Source organism: Somniosus microcephalus, chromosome 6 (assembly GCF_052327205.1).
Source record: "Somniosus microcephalus isolate GS21.2 chromosome 6, FLI_Smic_1.0, whole genome shotgun sequence".
Taxonomy (NCBI): domain Eukaryota; kingdom Metazoa; phylum Chordata; class Chondrichthyes; order Squaliformes; family Somniosidae; genus Somniosus; species Somniosus microcephalus.
In genome coordinates this window covers 202420535-202441544 of record NC_140992.1, presented here as the reverse complement: position 1 = coordinate 202441544, position 21010 = coordinate 202420535, and the positions used below count along the sequence as shown (strand labels likewise).

Sequence of the window (21010 nt, the reverse complement as noted above, 5' to 3'; positions counted from 1 at the left end):
CACCCATGTGGTCCCTGGGCCTCCTGGAGGCAGGATACAGGGAACATAGGCGGTGGTGTGGTGTATGTGCCTTTAAGAGCAATTGTGGTGTATGTGCCTTTAAGAGCCCCAGGTGTGCGTAATGCCGGTAATTGCCACTTGGGCTATATAAGCCTGTGTATTGTGTATATCCTTTAGAACCCCCCCCCCAGACTTGCTTAGTAAATACCTATGAACCAACTCCTGTCTTCAGTGTCTTTATCTACACACGGACACTACAGGTGGCAAGGGAGCAAATGTCAAATGAGGTGGCTCAAGGGATCAGGAATATTTTGTACAAGGAGAAAGTTAACAAATCACCCACAAAATAAAGAGAACATAAAAACCCTGTCAAATAAAAATCAAGCTTACTTTATCTCCTCAATGCTGCAGCAATTGCGAAGGCCTGCTGCCAGCGTCACCATCCCTGTGGTACTTATGTTGATGGATTCAAGACTGAGGAGACAGACAAAATGTAACTGTGGTCACAGCAGCAACTTTCTAAATATAGGAGGACCTGTCAGCAGTCTTTATCAGGGTGGATTCTGTGCTGAATTATTTGTGCTTGGGGAAAGTAACACATTTTCCCAATGTCATTCCTAAAGCCAGCTAAAGTGAAGGGTTTTTCTAGAGTGGGGAAGGAAGCCTATTTTAAAAGTCATTAGGAAAAAGCAGGCATCTCCCGCCCACCCTAGTGCACCTTCTAGTGTCTGCATTCAGAATAAGATACAAGTCTTGGGGCAGCTCACCTGCTTGTCCTCTGGGTTGAGGCCTATGTGCCTCAGACTGGACAATAAAAGAATAAAAGTCCAACTAATGATATAACTATCTGGAACATGGAGTCTATGCACAGTGCAGAGCTCCAGAAACCACATCAACAGGGTGTCCCTGGACACAGTGTGAAAATCACACCAGTTTTAAGTCACACCCTGCTATCTCCCCTTCCCCTTAATTGTCTTCCCTTCTCACCGAAAGTTACCAACTACTTGCTGGGGTACAATTCCACTGGCACCAACTGCCCTCCAGTGCCTCAACCAAGTGGCCATTGTCATGTGTGAGGCTGGACATGGAGTATTGGCAGGCTATTGGACCATAGGGGTCATCACAGCTGAGCCTGATCCTGGTATCCAATATGCAGGAGACATCAGATAGCAATTAGGAGCTGTCTGATTTACCCCCATCCCTCACGTTCCTTAGCCCAGTAACACTGAGGCCTAAGATAGCATCTCTACCAATATCATAGTTAATTCAGTGCAGACTGAAGATTAACACCAGGACTGTTCTGAGGTGCTGGCTCAGTTTCAAACGATGTAGTGCACTTAACCAGTGAACCACCGAAGGAGCTACATATCCCTAATTCTATGAAAATTTTATGAATCAATTTAATGTAAAATTAGACAGATTTACAAAAGGCTCTCCAATATCCTTGAGGGCTTTAAAAACAGGCATCGAACGCCAGTTCACTGGCCGTTCCAGAACTTACCTAAGCTTCCTCAGCCCCTGGACAACATGAAGGATTTCAGCCATTGTCTCTACTCCTTTGTCGCCAATGTTGTTTTGGCATAAACTGAAAGTACATGAGAAAGATCTGTAACTCCATATTCCAGGACAGAGTGACATCACTGACAAGCACAAACACCATCACTGCACAATCATTTACATCTCACTACAGTAAATCCTTGAGACCCGCACCTGGGTAGCATTCACTCATCGTCCTAGCCATCCCAATATCAAACATATCAGAAATCTCCAATTACTTCTGCCCAGCGGCATTGGGTTATGGTCACTGAATAAGTATTTGGGGATTACATGCTGCAATTCTGTCTATTTTTTCATCCTTTAAATCAAAGCACTGCCACCGACAACCACCTCAACCTCAGAGGAAGTGCCATTGCCAGCAGACAATCCCCTGTCGAGATGCCTTTCTTCTGCTTCTCTGGAGGGAGCAGTGCAACTAGTGGCAAAATTAACAGCTGCACCAGGCAGCAATGGCTGCCATTTGGTTGCTCTTAGGGACAGACAGATGGAACCAACCTCAGATCACAATGGATAGATATCAGGGATCTTAGCTACAAGGACAGGTTGGAGAAGCTAGATTTGTTTTCATTAGAGAAAAGGAGGTTGAGGGGTGATTTGATAGAGGTGTACAAGATTATGACAGGTTTGGATAGGCTAGACGGGGAAAGGCTGTTCCCACTAGTTGATGGTACAAGGACTAGGGGACACAGATTTAAGGTTTTGGACAAGAGATACAGAGGGAATGTGAGGAAGAACCTTTCTACGCGGCGAGTGGTGAGGACCTGGAACTCGCTGCCGACGGAAGTGGTGAAAGTGGAGACACTCAATGTTTTCAAGGGGAGACTGGATAGGCACTTGAGGGAAATAAACTTGCAGGGCTACGGGGATAGAGCAGGGGAATGGGACTGACTGGAATGCTCTAGAGAGCCGGCATGGACTCGATGGGCCGAATGGCCTCCTTCTGCGCCATTATGACTCTATGACTATGACTCTATGTTAGAAAGACTTGCAGTTTACGCAGCACCTCACCGATCCTCTGAAACATCCCAATTCATTCTACATGCAGTGAATTCATTTGAATGGCAGCGACTGTTGTTAAATATGGCAGCCATTTTGCGCACAACAGAACCCTACAAACTGCAATGTGAATGACCAGCTTATCTGTTCTTGCTGGTGGTAGTTGAGGGAGGAATGTTGGCCAAGACATCTCCTTGCTCTTCTTCAATTAGCGCTGAGGGATCTGTAACATCCAACTGAACAAGAAGAGAGGACTTTGGTTTATTGTCCCATCAAAAAGATGAGACCTCCAACGATGCAGCACTCCCTCAGCACTGCACTGAACTATCAGGTTAGATTATAGTCCTGGAGTGGGACTTAAACCCACAACCTTTGGACACAGAAAATTTAAATTACAGGCAAATTAATTTGATACACTAAAACAAGAATAGCGTGGTAGGAGGGACAAGACTTACGTGGGTTCCTGCTTCTGGCAGTATCACAATTTAATTCACTGTGTAATATCCATCAGCAGATACACAGCACAAGAGTTAGAGAGCCAGCAAACATCAGAAAAGTTACACATTCAGAGTTTTGCTATAGTAGCGTACAAGAAGTCTGTACGTTGCTCAAAACAATACTACGCTGGCATCAGCAGCAGACTGGAAGTAATACAGCTCGCTACACCTGTGCAGAATACACAAGCAGAATATTTATAGACTCTCATTCAGCATACATCAAACTCTTATAAAGGATTGGGATTAATCCTGAACTTCCTTTTGTCATTTTTGTGGACTGTGAGGATATTTTTGTTTAAACACAGGAAGTATTACTAAGGTAACTGATTTGATCAGTTCCTGAGCCTGGTGTGAAGGAATTAGAGCTGAAATGACCTCATTGTTGGAGCACTCCTGTCCAGATTAATAACTATTGAATGGATGTGTTTTCTTCATATAAAGATGGCAATCACAAGCTGATAATTTGAATATTCCACTGGCGTATCCTGGTATTTTATCGATGGAGAAAGAGGAAGCAGTGCGAAGGAAAGGGACGGGCATTGGCTGGGAGGCATAGAGACTGGTTATACATAAACTTTCAACAAGCTATCATAATGAGGAGGTCGTCGGCAGGGCCATTGGTTGATAGTAACAGACTACAGCAAATGTTTTAATTATGTGAGGTTCCTGGATTCTTACTGGTGTTTGGAGATTGAATTTTGCAATTCCCACCCTTTCCTCTGTGAAGAACAGAAGAAAAAAGCGGATTTATCCATAATACACACAGAGAGTTCAAGCTCCTGTTACACATCTGTAGGAGGTCCATTTTGTGTATGGTGTGTATATATCATACAAACATATATACATATACAAACACAACATATTAGAACTGCTCACATTCACAAAATAATCCCCCCAGTAAGCGATGCAGCCTATATACAAAAGATCGAAAAGACTGTGGGCTGTCAGTGTATCCTGCGACTACCAGGATGGTAGAAGGTGAACTAGTAGGTTCTCCGTCTTTTTTAGCCGAGCAATTCCCATGTTCCTGTGGGTTTGACACGCAGCCTACACGCATGTCACATGTACGCACACAAAAACACACAAACATATATTATATATATATATCTATATATAGATGAAATAATGGAAAGGTACAAATAAGTGCAAGACTTACTGGAGCTCCAATAAGTGCGAACATTGTTTAATGATGGGTAAGAGATGAAGAAGATGGGCCGCTTCGATTCCACATTGACACAAACTGAAAGTTAGCAAAGGAGAAAGACAGTTGTTTGACGCTCCGGAAAGTTAAGAATAAACAATTCATCCCATGCAATCTAATACTTTTACATAAACCCTCCACAGATCAGCGGTCAGTATATTAGGTTATAAAAGTAACTGCAATCGAACATCCTCAAAATGTAGTTTTCGTTCAGATAATCAAAATATTTTACAGTAAATCAAATGGAATGGTTACCTGATTAATCGCAGAGAAGGGTGCTGTGCTACAGTGTCGATTCTGGTGCTGGAAGGAATCAGAAAGATCTCAGATCACCTTTAGTTACTGGGTATCCCTAGAGTCAAGAGGAGCTGCGAATGCTCAACATTGTGTAACGCTGGTGAGTTGTGTTTCTCTACGGGTAGTGCCACAGTACGGTTAAATCAAACACAGACTGTGGCCCCGATTTTAACTCCAGGCGGAATCCCCGCTCAGACCCGAGTTAAAATTACAGTCGGGTGTCCTTGCTGCCTGCTCAGGAGAGCAGGTTAAAATTGCAGATGTTGCGATCATGGCGGCTTTCGGACAGGTCAGAGCCAGGGCGATTTTAACTGCCCACCCGCCAGGTTTCTGCTGAGCGAGTAGGGTTAAAATCGTGTCTGTACTGCCTTTCCCATGCACTTACCTCCGACCACTGTGGAGCAGATTTTTACCAGCACCAGAAGGTTTTATAAAGGCGCAGAGACTCCCACATTGAAGGAGTGCGTAGACAATGCGGCCATGGATTGAAATGGGCCAAGGCAGCAACAGGCCCTTGCAGGAACCACAGCTGGTACTTGGGAAATTGAAGCTGATGGAGGCGAGTCCACAGTATTTTTGTGGAGACAGGAGGAGAGTGTGTAGCGTGTTAAAAAAAAAGTCCCGAGTGGCCAGCAGCGGTCCCTTTAAGGAGCTGTCCCTTTAAGGACTGTTGCTTAGGCCGCTCAATGCCAGTACGAACAGGGGTAGGCCCCTTTCAAAAGGGCGGCGGCCAGAGCGTCAGCATTAACGCAGCGGGAAGTCTACTGACCCCATTTTGAGGCCCTTACTGCCCAGTTAACACCAGTTTAAATTGACCCCAGTGGGAGAATTAAAATCAAGTTGCAGAAGCCGGACGGGTGAGCTGCTACTTATTACAGAGCTGGAACAGTGCAGCGTGGAGCTTTATCATTGATAAAGTCTATCCCCGCACATGTTTCTAGGGCTGTGGGTTCATTTATATACAAATCACGTCCTAATTTTATTTGTGAGTGGTACTGGAATTGCCATCAGAATTTTGGCCAGTCTGGTTATGAGCACTTAGCTGTCGTGCTTCTTTCAGCACTGGGAGCTGAGAACATATTACACATTATTATGGTTAAATCCAAGCTCTCTGCTCCCCGCTCATATAACTACTCCACTGACACCCGAGGTTCAGAGGAATACTGAAGAAAACTTCTGTTCGGCCGAGTGAGAACCTATTATAAATGTATGGTCAAAATCAGACATCACCATCAAAATACATTAAAAAATTTAAATAAATAGGACATTCTCAGCTGTAAAATGTGCATTATACATGTTTAAATCTCTTCAGGAGCAGACGGTGTAAGATCTGTATTTCCCACATTCATTTCTATTGCTCATTATATAAAGTGGAAGGAGAGGAATTCGGAACCAATGTTTGAAACACAGTTTCTCTATCCAGCCGATTCTCTGCGCACAGCTAGAAATTATGAACCTTATAACTTAGTTTACTTCCTAAAAATGGGATATTTACACTGGCACACCTTGGGCTGTCTCCCCCACCCCCCAATGTCCTGCATTAATGAATCCTCCGCTCCACCACCCGAACAGTGTCAGGAATAGTTCATGGACATGCAGTGCATGCAGTCAAGGGCAAATACCTTGTGCAGTATTCTGAAAAATAACAATGGACTAGATATCTTCCGGCTTACAGAGTAGAGACCCCATCTATTTGGATTTGAGGTAATGCTTATTCCCCTTCCGACATTCTATGTAGCCTAGTGCCCCATTGCTGACCCCACTGCTGTGCGCACTCAGCTTCACACAACCATCCTGACCCCCTTCCATCGCGCACACAGTGACGCCCCGAGTGAAAGGGTAAACGCGTTCAAAAAGAACCAGTTTATGAATTAGCTAGAGATAACAAACTGAAGAAATCCTCATTTACTCTACACAGCAACCAGAGAAACTTTTAGCCCAACATTGTGCGCGTTTCTTGTTTGGAATAAAACAGTGTTTTGAAGATTAAACCGGGTTAAAACATTTCGGAGTTCCAATTCCCAGCAATGGCATCCCTGAACTTGAGAAAGACAAAGAAGAATAAAGGTGCACATTACAATGTAGGACTCTCACTTTGGGATCAGCTCACCCTCTATATAACATCATCAATCTCCATACCTGTCATAGCCAGACTGAAGGGTCGTAGGAGATCGGCAATCACTGTCCACCAGCCTTAATAAAACGCTGCTGTTTTTTATGCTGCAAAAAGAAGTTTTCATTCTCATCAGCGTCAACAAAATGCAGATTCTCAAACAGGGCAGCAAGCTTGGATTTCTTTTTTTTAAATTCTTATCCAGCGCCCCATGCAAACTGGGACTGAAATAAAAATAGTGAGAATGGGAGGCCGGCCATAGCAGATTTTTTTTAAGGTAATAGTTTCTCGTCAGTAAATAAATAGCAGTAAACTCCATAGTAAGCCTCTTGCAGCTCCTTGTCCTTCAGTATTCTTTACAGCCTCTTTATGCGGCAGTGCTGCTGTCTCTGGTGAAGCAGGGAATCATGTCAAGGGGGTGACATCACTAGAGGCAAATGGAAAAGATGTCACCAGAAGATGCCAGTTGGCAACGTTCTAGCCATAGTCAGGCTGAGTGCCAGTCACCTGATACCAGGGCTTAGAGGGTTAAATTATGAGGACAGGCTACATAACCTTGGCTTGTATTCCCTTGAGTAAAGGGGATTGAGGGGTGATCTAATTGAGGTGTTTAAAATGTTAAAAGGATTTGTTAGGATAGATATGGAGAAACGATTTCCTCTGGTGGGGAATCAAGAACAAGGGGACATAATCTTAAAATTAAAGCCAGGCCATTTAGGAGGGAAATCAGGAAGCACTTCTTCACACAAAGGGTAGTAGAAATCTGGAATTCTCTCCCCTAAAAGGCTATGGATGTTGGGACAATTAGAGCTTTCAAGATGAGATCGATAGATTTTGTTAGGTACGGGTGTCAAGGGATATGGAGCTAAGGCGGGGAAATGGAGTTGAGGTGCAGATCAGCCATGATCTAACTGAATGGCAGAGCAGGCCCGAGGGGCTGAATGGCCGACTCCAGACGATGTGTTCGGCGAGTCGGGCGGAGGAGCGCAGCGCAACGAGCAGCAGCAGCAGACTCACGACACGCTGCAGCATGTCGGCCGGCAGCTCCATTTCGGGTAACTCGCAGTCCGGATGGGAGGAGGGGAGCCGGGCATGGTGGCCAGAGCGGGAGAAGCAGGCCACCACACGTGGAGCCGGCAACAGTGAGGAGGAGGCTGCGGTGAAGAGGAGGACGGAGCGGCTGAGGGACATCGTGCTCCCACTGCCACAGGAAGCCATTGTATTGACTCTGAATGCGGCGCTGTATGTATAGCTGACGCGTCCCTATGGGGAACAAGCATTCCATTGTACTTGTTACATATGGCAAATAAATCTAATCTGAATCTGATCCTGACCGAATGGGCCTGCAGTGCAGTTTCCTGATTGGTCAGCTGTCCAGAACCTCCCCAGCCACTGGGAAAGGCCTGCAGACAATTAAAAAAATTGAAAGTCAGGATTCACAAATTTCTAATGACTGTGCCTGCACAAAATTTTGCACACGGGCAGCTGTTTGTGGTGAATCTGCCACGCGTGGTACACGAGGTAGATTCCACATCAAGGCACCACCAGCATGTTACAGAATCACTTTAATCGGGAGAGTTTTGTACAGTACAGGTGGCATCGGTCTAAAGAGGTTTCATATGGTTTCACTTCCCTTTTGTCTTTCACCTCAAGCATCCGGAGATCACCATAGAAACCGCAAGTGGCACAGACACACACAAGACCAAACGATGCCATAAATACTGCAATTCATCTACATAGAAATACGTATTATTATTATCCAACAGCAGTTTGAGGAGAATGTCCTTGGAATAGGCCAGACCACCCCAGCAATGACCACCAGACCCCATTCTCTTTCACATTTGCAGTGCGAAAGTTTTCAATGCAGATTTTTTGGAAAATAAATGAATATAAATTTGGGAGACCAAATGCAATGGTAATGTCATTGCACTACCAGGCTCTCAGCTATTTACCAAATGAGACTTGTCTGTTAATGGAAGTACAACATGTTCTGCAAACTTGTCTTTCCTGTTATCTGAACTGTTTAATCTCTGGGAATAAATACTTTATCGTGTTTCTGTACTACTGATACGGGAGTGCTTTTTTTCACCCCAATGTTTTAAAGTTCTGGCCATTGTACAGCTTTTCACTGCTTTCCTATTCAGAAAACATACACTCCATATTTTCATTTAATGGGACCTTGAGAAATATTGGCGGTTATTTTGACCTCGGGTGATAGTGTAAAATGGGTAATATCGGATCAGCCGCATATTATACATTTCTCCCGATTTTTTTATTTCCATTGACTTCAATCGGGAGAGATATATAATTGGCGGCTGATTCGATGTTGCCCATTTTACACGGTCACCCAACGTCAAAATCACCCTCATTGAGTTCTTGCTGCATGGCAAATTGCCAATCCCACACTCCCAGCAAGTATCAGGGAATATACCTTTACACCTACACCCAAAAAGTCATTCGAACACATGGCTTGCAAAGCTGTTACAAGCTGGATGCTATGGATGTCCCTGAATCTAGAGGTTTATTAAACTTTGTGAAATGTTCAATGATTCTTGTTTTAACCAGTTTATTAGAACAGCTTTTTAATGGAATCATTCAGCCTTGTGTATCAATACAGGCAGTCAGGGAGAGGAGAAGCGCTGGATGAGTGCCCTGTACTTTCCGCTCTGGGAATTTGATTCAAATCCAGCCCAGGCTGACAGAATAAAAGTTTCCTTTCTGTCTTTAGTTACAAGGCTCCAAAGTGAAATTAGTTTGGGTAATCTCGTGCCAAGTTCTAGTAGGTACAGATCCACAGAAAGAAGAAATATGGTCCTAACCAAGCACTAACTGGCACCGGCACTCAGTGAGGGCACAAGAAAAGCTGCTGTGGGAAATGGAAAGTTCACATTGCACTTTCTCAGAGGCACTTTTTGAAGTTCTGGGAGCTTCCCTCCACGTCTGACCAAAACTCTATCTAACTTCAATTGCTTGACGCTGACACGACGAGAATGGGGCGGGTGCATGTCGTATTTTCCAGAGTTTTTTTTTCCCTTACTGGCCCTGGTTTTTTTTCTGTTTTTTTGCCTCTCCCAGGAGATTACACAGCTGTGGAGGGTAGGATGAGTGTGAGGCAGGCTTGATGGACCAGCTGGTCTTTTCCTGCCTGTCGTTTGCATACGTACATATGGATACCCGATTTACACTCAACCTGATTTTACACTTATCGACTTCAGTGGAACCAATCCAAAATTGGGCGGGGTGAAACACGGGCACCCGATCCTGACCCGCTCCATCTCGCCCGGGTGGTTTGGATTAAAATCGGGGTTTAGGTGAGAAAAGTGTTCCAATTTCCAGCATTGCTCACCTCAGCCTCGATAAACAAAAATAAACAGCCAAACGTACAGTCCACTAATGACAGTACAACATTTCAATCAGACAGGTGACAGAATAATCCAGTCCATTCAACCAGTTCTTACTGACCTAATGTCTGCAATGTTCAGGTGGGTACAGATGCACTTCTCTACAAGATGAGCAGCATCTGCACCGTGTATCCAACACTCCTCAAACCTGAAATAAAAACCAAAATCAGCATGACCAGCATCTACATTGCAATTTAAACACTACGGGCGCGATCTTGCCAGCCCTGGGGAGGCAGGACTGCTGGGAAAATGGCAGAATTTGGGGGCGGGTGCCCAACCCGCCTCCATGCCATCGTGCCAGGATGCAGGCAGCCATCCCACGTAATAGTTAACAGGCAGAAAATAGGCTTATCACCATTTTGCCCACACAAGTGCAGGCTTCCCGAAGGCTGCGAACCCCGCCAGGGTCACCAAGGCAAGTAGTTGGTATGCGGGGGTCGGAGGGGTGCAAAAGTGCGCTGTGAAGGTAAGTGATGGGTGCAAGTGTGGAGAGGTGAGTATCTGAGGTAAGTGGAAAGTGTTAGAAAAAGTGTACTTACCTTTGTTTCTTCCTGCAAGCTTCAGCCGGTGGTTATGCGGAGAGTCTCGCACCTCCGCGGTAGAGATGACAGATGGCCATTGCATTCTCCAATGCAACAACCATCTCATTTCTGCAAAAGAAAGCGGTTTGATGAGGTCTTGAATTCAAGACCTCATCAAACTACAGAGAATGTCACTGTGTGACAGCTTCACAGAGCTGTCAAACGATGACAATTCATCTGTCAAAAATTTTTGACAGGTGAAACGACATATGTTGATGTTCTCTGCAACCGGCTTTCCCTTAATTGGCCTGCTTAACAAGGTCAATCAAGGGAAAATAGCATGGGTTGGCCAGAAGTTGATGGAGGCGGGACTAAAACCCGACAAGTGGGAGTCCCGCCTCCAAAAGTTCCCCATTGGCAAAATCACCCCCTACAGATTCTTACGTGAACAAGTGTCAACTTGGGATCTTGAATCGAGATTCCTTCAGTCCTTGACTGCTGGAATGTTCTAGTATATAAAAGGAGGAAAAAGGACAAAAGGGATTCCCTGGGTAATTCACAAGCAGGAGCCTGGGAAATCTGGTCACAATGAAGCCAAAAGACCAGAAGATGGAATTGTTAACAGGTATGCAAAGCTGAAAATAGCAAAGTCAGTTCCGTTAGGAAAGGGGGTGGAAAGTGGAACAATCTGAAAATAAAGAACACTGCACCTTTCCTTTCACCGGAGGTACGAATGCTCTTACCTGACTGTCATTGCTTTAAGGCAAGACTCCAGTGCCACAAGGAGATTCTCCACAGCAACAAGAGAAATCCCATTCTTCTGCAGGCTGGAAAATAAAACCATAAAATTCTAAATTCTACATTCCACAAGAGTTGGCAGATTAACCAACAGAAACAGTAGCATAGTGGTTATGTTACTGGACTAATAATCCAGTAGACCTGGACTAATCATCCATGCAGTTCAGAATCCCACCACGGCAACTGGGGAATTTAAATTCAATTAAAATAAATCTGGAATAAAAAGCTAGTGTCAGTAATGGTAACCATGAAACTACCGGATTGTTGTAAAAACCCATCTGGTTCACTAATGTCCTTTAAGGAAGGAAATCTGCTGTCCTTACCTGGTCTGGCCTATATGTGACTCCAGACCCACAGCAATGTGGTTGACTCTTAACTGCCCTCTGAAATGGTGTAGTAAGCCATTCAGTTGCATTAAAGAAGGTGGCTCACTACCAGCTCCTTGAGGGCAATTAGGAATGGGCTAAATAAATGAATGCTGGCCTTCCCAGCGACGCCCACATCCAATGAATTAAAAAACAATCACCCATCCCCCATCTCTGTGAGGATCGGTCACATTTCTCCACCCGAAACAAAACTATTACCAGGCTGAAATCCTGGCTTTGTTCTTTAATTCAGCCATGCGATGACCTCTTATCTGGATGTGTACAGCGTCACATCTTGAAACCTGTAAAAGAGCGCACTGGCTCTGAAATTCCATGGGATTCCCTCCGGACTCCCGCTTTAACTCCTGCGAGAAACCAGCAAAACCCCAGTGTAAATAGCTGAAGATGGCCAGCTATGCTGTTTCCCTGGGATTTCTGCTGGTCTCTCACTGAAGTTACAGTGGGAGATTGGTGGTTGCCCGGCAGAATTACAGGGTCGCCTTTTATTGAACTGTACAACTTAAGTCAATCTCTAATCAATACTTAAAGAGACAGTGCTGACAAGTTGGAGGTGTTGTTAGCAGTCTAAGTCTCAGTGTTCACCATGTTGATACTAGGTATGTAATTTATGCTCCAGTAGACTTTATCTGTTCGATTATGATTTTTTTTGGAGCAGAGAGGTTGGAGTTAAGCATCTGCCTGAAAGTTTAAAATAAATTTGTAGGAAAGATATTGTTCTGTGGCCACCTTCATTCACAAACCTGGTAAACGCCTCTTTTGGACATTTCACCAGGCGAGTACAGTATACTCCTTTAATGTCACAGAGATACATTCTTCTTTAAAGCACAATGTTCTCCCTGTCCCCACCACCAAGTGTCAACAGTGCAGAAAGCAGATCAGTGTCACAAAGCCTGCTAAATTCTGCTCCAATTCAGAAGTGCTGGGACAATTAGAAGACTGAGATCGCTAGATTTTTGTTAGGTAAGGGTATCAAGGGATATGGAGCTAAGGCGGGTAAATGGAGTTGAGGTACAGATCAGCCATGATCTAACTGAATGGCAGGGCAGGCCCGAGAGGTTGAATGGTCTACTCCTGTTCCGATGTTCCTAAGTGGCGGCTTCAAATACCTCAATGGTATTGGTGCTTGCCAAGAAAATAAAGACACCAGACTCGCAAAATGCCTCCTATCCCATTGATGTGACTGAATCAAGTTTTCAGGTCTCCTTGCAAAGGTTGTACTGTGCATCTGTTTGATTGGTGCTCTACTCACTTGAGTTCCTTTAATTCTTTGAGATTGGGCACGACTTTCACCAGGTTTCGCAGGCCCTCGTCCCCCATCATGTTGCAGGCCAGGCTACGATAAAATATAACAGTTCAGTTTGAAAATGTTTCAAGCAGCTCTCCTTATTAACCATTTCCCTTACCCAATCTGGCCTATATGTGACTCCAGACCCACAGCAATGTGGTTGACTCTTAACTGCCCTCGGAGATGGCCTAGCAAAGCCACTCAGTTATCAAGGTGGCGGCTCACCACCATCTTCTCAAGTGCAATTAAGGATGGGCAATAAATGTTGGCTCTCTCAGCAACACCCACATCCTGTGACTGAATAAAATAAAATGCACTGGGCTACCAGGTGGGTGTTTCTGTTTTCTCCACTTCTGTTTCTCTCACCTTACTCCTCTTCTCTTGAAGTGGAGGGACACAGGCTCAATCCCCACTCCATTGGGTTCCCAATCTCAGCTATGCTGCTATGGGCTAGCACTGAGAAAGGAGGCCAGGTCAGAGGAGTTGCTCACTGGGAGATGAGAGAAGATGGCCTGGTAAGTCCCCACATTAGCTGCTGGTATAAGCTCCTGCTACTGGCTAAGAGCACTGATGGTGCCTGAGGGTAAGCTGTCCACCCACCTTCTGGAATGCAGGACGTGTGTGACTTGCAAGCTGGGCAGCAATGGGAGCATATCATTTTGGCCGGGGGGGGGGGGGGGGGTGCGCGGAGGGGGGCGGAACTGGTGAAGTGCCCTCAGAAGTGGGTACATATCCTAAAATAATCCTCATCTTCAGTTGCAGTGCAGCCTGTTGGAGCACCAAGCTTCAGCTTCAGAGGAGATAGGTGCTTCCCCCTTGGGGTAAGTCAGAAGATCACTCATCCATGGGCCACTGTCAGCACCTCCTAGAGCTAGTGTATGAGTATTCCTTACCATTGCATATTGTTTGTATAGTGTACAGTGACCAAAGACCCCACCTAAAGCCTTTCTTGCAGTTGCCCTGGGGAGACAGTCTTACCTCTAAATGTGAAACAAAAAAAAGACTGATCTTCTAGTACAGATACCTCAAGGGACATGACCGAAAAACAAATGCCACCAGGCCTTATTTAAACTCTGGTGCTCGTTAAAGGGTTGGTCTGACGTTTCAATTACTGAAGTAAAACCAACAGTAATAGGGATTAATGGATACCAAGTAGTACGTAGATCACTGCCATAGTCTAATTCCAGCAGTGGGGTAATTACCTATAACACCATGACAGATGGTTTGTCTCAATAAAATGTCTGTAATTGGCAAGTGGAGTGTCGGGAAGATGTGACGGATGAGGATCAATGGGCTTAGTGTGTACCAGCTGCTGACAAACAGAGGGCAGTCTCAAAGACCACAGGACTTTAATCCTAATGGTGCGAGTGTATTCCCATATGACAACCATGAATAATCATTCAACTCAACTACACGAGCAAGAATAGAGTTTGGAGGAAGAGGAAGTGATATTCCAGTGACAAGGATTTAGCGTGAAACTTTTAATTTACAGATCTGTAAGAGTATTCTTCACCCTTTCACATTGTTTGTATATCAGTGGACAATAGGGTTGATGGTGCAGTGCAATATAAGTAGTCAATGAAAGGGGCAGATTTAGGGTTTTGACCACGAGCCAAACTTCAATGAGGAACAACATGTGCAGAAACTGCTGACAGGCTTGTGCTACTAGAGCCAATGGTTTGTTTAAATGTTGCTGATATTTGTGGTCAAACTGAGGGATGTCAGTGATGGGAAATGGGTCCGTTTCCCAAGTTTGGTACCTAACGTCAGTGCCAGTTCAAAGATTAGGTCTAATGTGGGTTAATGGCAGTGTAAAACTCCCCTGCGTTGCCCAGAAATGTGACTTATTCTACCATTTTCATTTCCCACACTAGCTATTGTTGCAAAACTGTCAAGTACCATGGGCACTGGATTGAACCACTCAGGCTCATTGCACTTAGGTCATAATACAACAACAGATGAGAAAGGCCATTTGGCTACGGGCTATGGGTTCAAACAAGTTCATGATATATTTCCCTTTTCCACACCATTTACAATCTTCTATACCTCAATAGGATCATCTCTCAGATGGCTCCTTTCGAGGCTGAAAAATTGAGGGGGTTTTGCCAGATTTTACTCATAACTCAACCCTCTAAGACTAGGGCTTAGTCTTCTGGCTCTTTTCTGCACTGTCTCCAACACTTGAATATCTCCCTTGTGTCTCAGTGCCCAGAACTAGACACAGCACTCAAGATGTGACCTCACCAGAGCTCGATACAGTTTCATCATGACTTCCATTGACTTGTATTCTACTGTTTTTGTTCACCGTTCGATTGGCTTTGATGATTGCTTCTTTGCATTGGTTGAACCTACTGAGCATCGAGTCTACTAAGACCCCATGGTCTTTTTCAACTTTAGCTGTTACAACATAATTCGTGGAGTACATATGTTGCCCATTTTTCCAGATAACTTCCAGTCATCACAGAAAAGTAACTTACCCTGTACATCCCATTTATCTGGGACACCAACAGGCCCCAGAGCTGAAAGGATGTACTGTCCTGTATGTTGTAACCAATTGCAATGGAAGATTCCAACTTTCTACTGAATTGTGGCCTTTTCAACATTATTGTGGAGTTTAGACAGCCCACCCTTCTACATAAATAACACACTGTTGAAAATAGCATTAGTACAGTATCTGGGAGCCATTTATAACCCCCACTGCCCTAAGTACCATACTAGAAATAGAAAGTAATGGACCTATACCACTTTCACCCATCGCCCTGTGCTCACTGACCTACATTGGCTCCTGGTTTGGCAACGCCTTGATTTTAAAATTCTCATCCCTGTGTTCAAATCCTTCCATGGCCTCGCTGTTCCTTATCTCTGTAACCTCATCCAGCCTTGCAACCCTCCGAGATCTCAGCTCCTCCAATTCTGGCTTCTTGCGCACCCCTGATTTTAATTACTTCCCCATTGGTGGCCGTGCTTTCAGCTGCCAAGGTCCCAAGGTCTGGAATTCCCTCCCTAAACCTCTCCGCCTCTCTACCTCTCTCTCCTCCCTTAAGATGCTCCTTAAAACCGACCTCTTTGACCAAGCTTTGGGTCACCATGTGAAGCGCCTTGGGATTTTTTTTTAACTACGTTAAAGGCTCAATATAAATGCAACATGTTGTTGTTTAAATAGACCACTGAGGAAAATTGTACAATAATTTGCACTAACCAAACAATGACCCTAAAGGTCTCTGTCTATTCATTCATTTTCTTTGATTAAAGGTTTTTTCTGTATAGTCACCCTGGTAGCACCTCAACACATGCCCAAACTTAAGGTTAGAGGCACTGAAAGACTTTAAAACTTTTACTTTGTGCCGCTGATCACTGTAATATCACATAAATAAAAACAAGTTCAATGACAGTGTGTAGAACCTAGAATCCAGTACAGAGGTATGGTGTACTCTATCAATGTCTGTCACTGATTGGCCTGCACAGTCATCAAGGCAGCCATCTACCATGGACATATGCTCCCTACGTTGTGGGCACCATCATCCTCAAGTACGAGGGGCACACTACTGCTATGGGTTAAATTACGGTTAGCTGCAGTGTGAGGAGAGCTGTTAGAGGTCAAATACAAGGACATATTCGAGTAAATAGGGCTACATCTTAGGGAAAACTGTACTTACTTCAGTTCTGTCAGATGGGTGCACTGCTCAACAATGGAGAAGAATTTGAACAGGTCTTTCCCTTTAAAGTTGCATTCCTTCACACTGTACACAACCCCACGAAGAAGAGAAATAATACACGTCAAGATTATTAAAAGGAGTTCTGCGTTCACTGATCCCTACAGTGTGCCATTGAAAGAGAGGACTGATGCTACAGATTAACTAAACAGCAAGCATCAAGTTACAAAAAAAATTAAGCAGGAATGATAGCAATCAAGGAATAATAGGAACTGAAAGCTGGCAAGAAAAAAGTAAGTAGCTAAGTGGAAAAATGGGAATTCATATAAGAATGAATATAAACAAAGATAGATGGAGATAGTGAAAGTGCTGGAAGTTAATCTTTTCATTACCTTAGATAAACATCATCCCTAGTTATGAAATATATTGATAAATTGTGTTAATTAAGGGGATTTATTCCTATACTAATGAAACACTTGATAATTAATAGAGGAATTAGAGAGATTAATGCATTAAAATTAACAGTCTGCATTTAAAGTAATACTGAAAACATTACTGCATTTAAATATTCCCGCGGATGTATTTTTAACAGTTGAATTAGTTCATTATTAGCAGAGGAAGTTAAGTCTGTAGGTTCTGGAGGACTGAGAATCTCTTATGACTGTCAACACTGGACAATTCTGTGACAGATTCTAGGACTTGGCCAAATTCAAGTCATAAGAAATTCTATGTTTTATCTTTTGATATGAATATGCAACCTGGCCTAGGCACTGGGACTAAGCCATTGAAAGTCAAAGCCATGGCTGCTTTGACTGTCTCAGCTCGAGAGCATGTAGGCTACGTGTACTATCCAGCTCTGTCGGGGAGTACTGTATAATGGCATGGTGATGGTGACACTGTTAGCTATGTTAATAAGCATAAGAACTTGTGTATTTACCTCTTATGGCTCAGAATCAAACAAAACTGTCTAGGCCAGTGTTGTCTAATAGAAATTGATGATGAGCCGCATGTCTAGTTGCGGGGACACCATTTCAGCCACATGCACTATTTATAGTAGGAAACACCCGAATACACTCACACAATACAGGTCAATGTGCATCACATGTTTATATTTATTTAACAAACATCTATCACCATTTAGTAACCAAGGAAATAAAGCGCTCACAATGATCAAAAAGACAATCGCACATTCTGCTTTTTGTCTTCCCGTTTTACCAACAAACGCACAGAAAGATTAAAGGGCACACGCACACACCCTGAAAATGTGAGTATTGAGATCAATAACGGTGGTATTACTCATATTTTATTTACCAATCAGAAATGCAATCAGTCACATTTGGATTTCCAATTAGCCACATGTGGCTAGTGGCTAATGTATCGGACACCACCGGTCTCGGACTCGAAACCAATTCAGTCACATCACGGAGGAGATGTAACACCTGCCCCTATACCTCCCCCCTCCCCACTGTCCAGGGCCCCAAACACCCCTTCCAGGTGAAACAGCGATTTACTTGTACTTCTCGCAATCTAGTATACTGTATTCGCTGCTCACGATGCGGTCTCCTCTACATTGGGGAGACCAAACGCAGATTGGGTGACCGCTTTGCGGAACACCTCCGTTCAGTCCGTAAGGGTGACCCCGAGCTTCCGGTCGCCTGTCATTTCAATTCACCGCTCCATTCCCACTCGGACCTCACCGTCCTTGGCCTCTTGTACTGTTCCACGGAAGCTCAACGTAAACTCGAGGAACAGCACCTCATCTTCCGATTAGGCACTCTGCAGCCTTCCGGTCTCAATATTGAGTTCAACAATTTCAGATCATAACCTCGGCCCCTATTTCATTTTCACTTATATTTTTCCACTCCTTTCCTTCCCCCCCCACTTTCCTTTTGTTTCTCTCTCACACCTGGCAGCTATCTTTTACCCTGCCAGTACACTTTACACCTAATCACAGCCTATTACCATCTCGTCTAGCTTCTAATCTCTTTTACTTCTTTTGGTTCTTTTATTCTTTTGTCCGATCGCAGCCCTGCCTTCGATCTAGTTCCTTTTCTCTCCAGTTTTGAAGAAGGGTCAAACCCGAAACGTCAACTCAAATTTCTCTCCACGGATGTTGCCTGACTTGCTGAGTTTTTCCAGCATTTTCTGTTGTTATTTCAGTCACATCTCATTTGGTGAGGCCCCGTGCTGGTTGAAGATCTAATTATTTCGAAATGCAAAATATGATGGTGGAACAAGAAAAAAAGAGAGAAGGAAACTCAATTAACTCACTCACCTGCACACCTTCTTTTCACATCTCTTGGCAAACTTTATAAGGGATCTTCCATTTGAAGCCAAGCTACGGAAACAAATGAAGACATGGAACAAATGTCATCCATGTTAAAAGTGCTCTACCAAATAATTTAAAAGACTTGCATTTCTATAGCGCCTTTCACGACCACTAGACATCTCAAAGCGCTTTACAGCCAATTAAGTACTTTTGAAGTGTAGTCACTGTTGTAATGTGGGAAACGCAGCAGCCAATTTATGCACCGCAAGATCCCACAAACAGCAATGTGACAATGACTAGATAATCTGTTTTAGTGATGTTGATTGAGGGATAAGTATTGGCCAGGACACCGGGGATATCTCTCATGCTCTTCTTTGAAATTGTGCCCTGGGATCTTTTATGTCCACCTGAGAGAGCAGACAGGGCCTCAGTTTAACATCTCATCCGAAAGACGGCACCTCCAACAGTGCAGCACTCCCTCAGCATTGCACAGGAATGTCAACCTAGCTTTATGTACTCAAGTCCCTGGAGTGGGACTTGAACCCACAACCTTCTGACTCAGAGGCGAGTGTGCTCCCAACTGAGCCACAGCAGACACTAATTTGATAAAAAAAGATTACTATAACAGCTGACCTCAGACAAATACAGCCTAAATCCTAGCAGAAGTTTAGTACCTGATGATCCAATCGACTGCCCATTCACTTTCTTGTACAGAGTTCTAACATATCAAACCACTGCCATTGTATGGACTTCTAATGGATTGACCATCTTCTTTACCCTCTGGTCTTTTATACAATTCTTGATTATCACAAAATGTTGTCCAGCTATGTGGCTTGTAAATCCTAGGCTGACTATATGGTCAATCTGCGTTTCAGTGAGGCCGCAGTATACTTTAGAAATCTTAATCAGTACAGTGATTTTACGTGATATAGCATCTGCAATATTTGCCCCATTTTATCTGTATGCACTGGAATTTCTAAGCCAAGTGTAATTCCAATTCCAGTGCAATATTTCATGGCAAATTAACTTCAGGATTCATCGACACGGCTGCATGGGGAAGAAACAAACATCAGTAGATTTTGATTACATGGCTTTTTAAGAGTAGCCAAGAAGAGCCAAGCGATAGAACAGAAACTGCTAAGAATACACTGCAGGTTGATCAACATCTGACCAGAGGAAAGTTTCTGGGGAGGCCTTTCCTCAGAATTCAGTTGTGATGAAGGGTCTCTTAGCTCTAAACCATATCCTGTCTTTTCTCTTTACAGATACTGACTGACCTGCTGTGTATTTCCAGCATTTTCTGTTTTTATTTTTTGTTTTCCAGTCTTCCCAGTATTTTGTTCTTGTTAGTCTTACTCATGATCATGTTACCAGATGGGGTAAGAGTTACTGGTGCAACTGCTTACTGATCAAATTCATCTATATTCCTAGTACACAGTTTATTATAATTAGATAATCCAACGAATGGGCATTCAGATTTCAACTCACATAAAGTTCTACATTAATACAACAGCAAAATACTGCGGATGCTGGAAATCAAATAAAAACGGAAAATGCTGGAAATATTCAGCAGGTCAGGCAGCAACTGTGGAAAGAGAAACCGAGTTAACGGCCCAGTAATTCGGGTCGGTGGCTTGCCGCGCGTGCAAGCTCCTGATATGCACTTACCCGACGCGCTGACATTTCACCTCCAGGGACGCCTGGAATTCGTGTTTGAAAAAGAAGAATCCCGGGCAGCGTCTGACGTCACGCCGCCCAGGAGTGCAGCCAGCGCGAAGCCTGGAGCGCGCTGTGCAAGTGAGACACGCCCCTTGAGGTCTCAGTTTAATAGGACACGCCCCCAATGTTTCTCACAAGCTGCTAAGCATTTTTACATGCAAAGCAGCATTTTAAATAGGTTTTTGGTATTTTTATGAAGCTTTTGGTAACTTTTATAAACTTTTAAAAACATTTACATTATTTTGAAGAATCTGAAGTAGTTTTAAACAGAATTAAAGCTATTTAAAGACTTTTAAAAGCCCTAAAATAATTTTTTA

General features: G+C 43.9%; 1 protein-coding gene across 3 annotated transcripts in view; it reads right to left on the bottom strand.

Moving 5' to 3' along the window:
* nlrc5 (NLR family, CARD domain containing 5) overlaps positions 1-21010 on the bottom strand; it is a 350789-nt gene that overhangs the window by 126931 nt on the left and 202848 nt on the right. Inside the window, exons 32-41 of one of the 3 annotated variants that reach the window (XM_085991231.1) lie at positions 18981-19043; positions 16709-16792; positions 13017-13100; positions 11327-11410; positions 10124-10210; positions 6688-6768; positions 4507-4554; positions 4207-4290; positions 1502-1585; positions 391-474 (exon numbers count right to left, since the gene is read on the bottom strand). In XM_085991231.1, coding sequence (XP_085847357.1) covers positions 391-474; positions 1502-1585; positions 4207-4290; positions 4507-4554; positions 6688-6768; positions 10124-10210; positions 11327-11410; positions 13017-13100; positions 16709-16792; positions 18981-19043 — 783 coding nt within the window. The other 2 variants (XM_085991232.1, XM_085991233.1) reach the window with 2 other exon arrangements.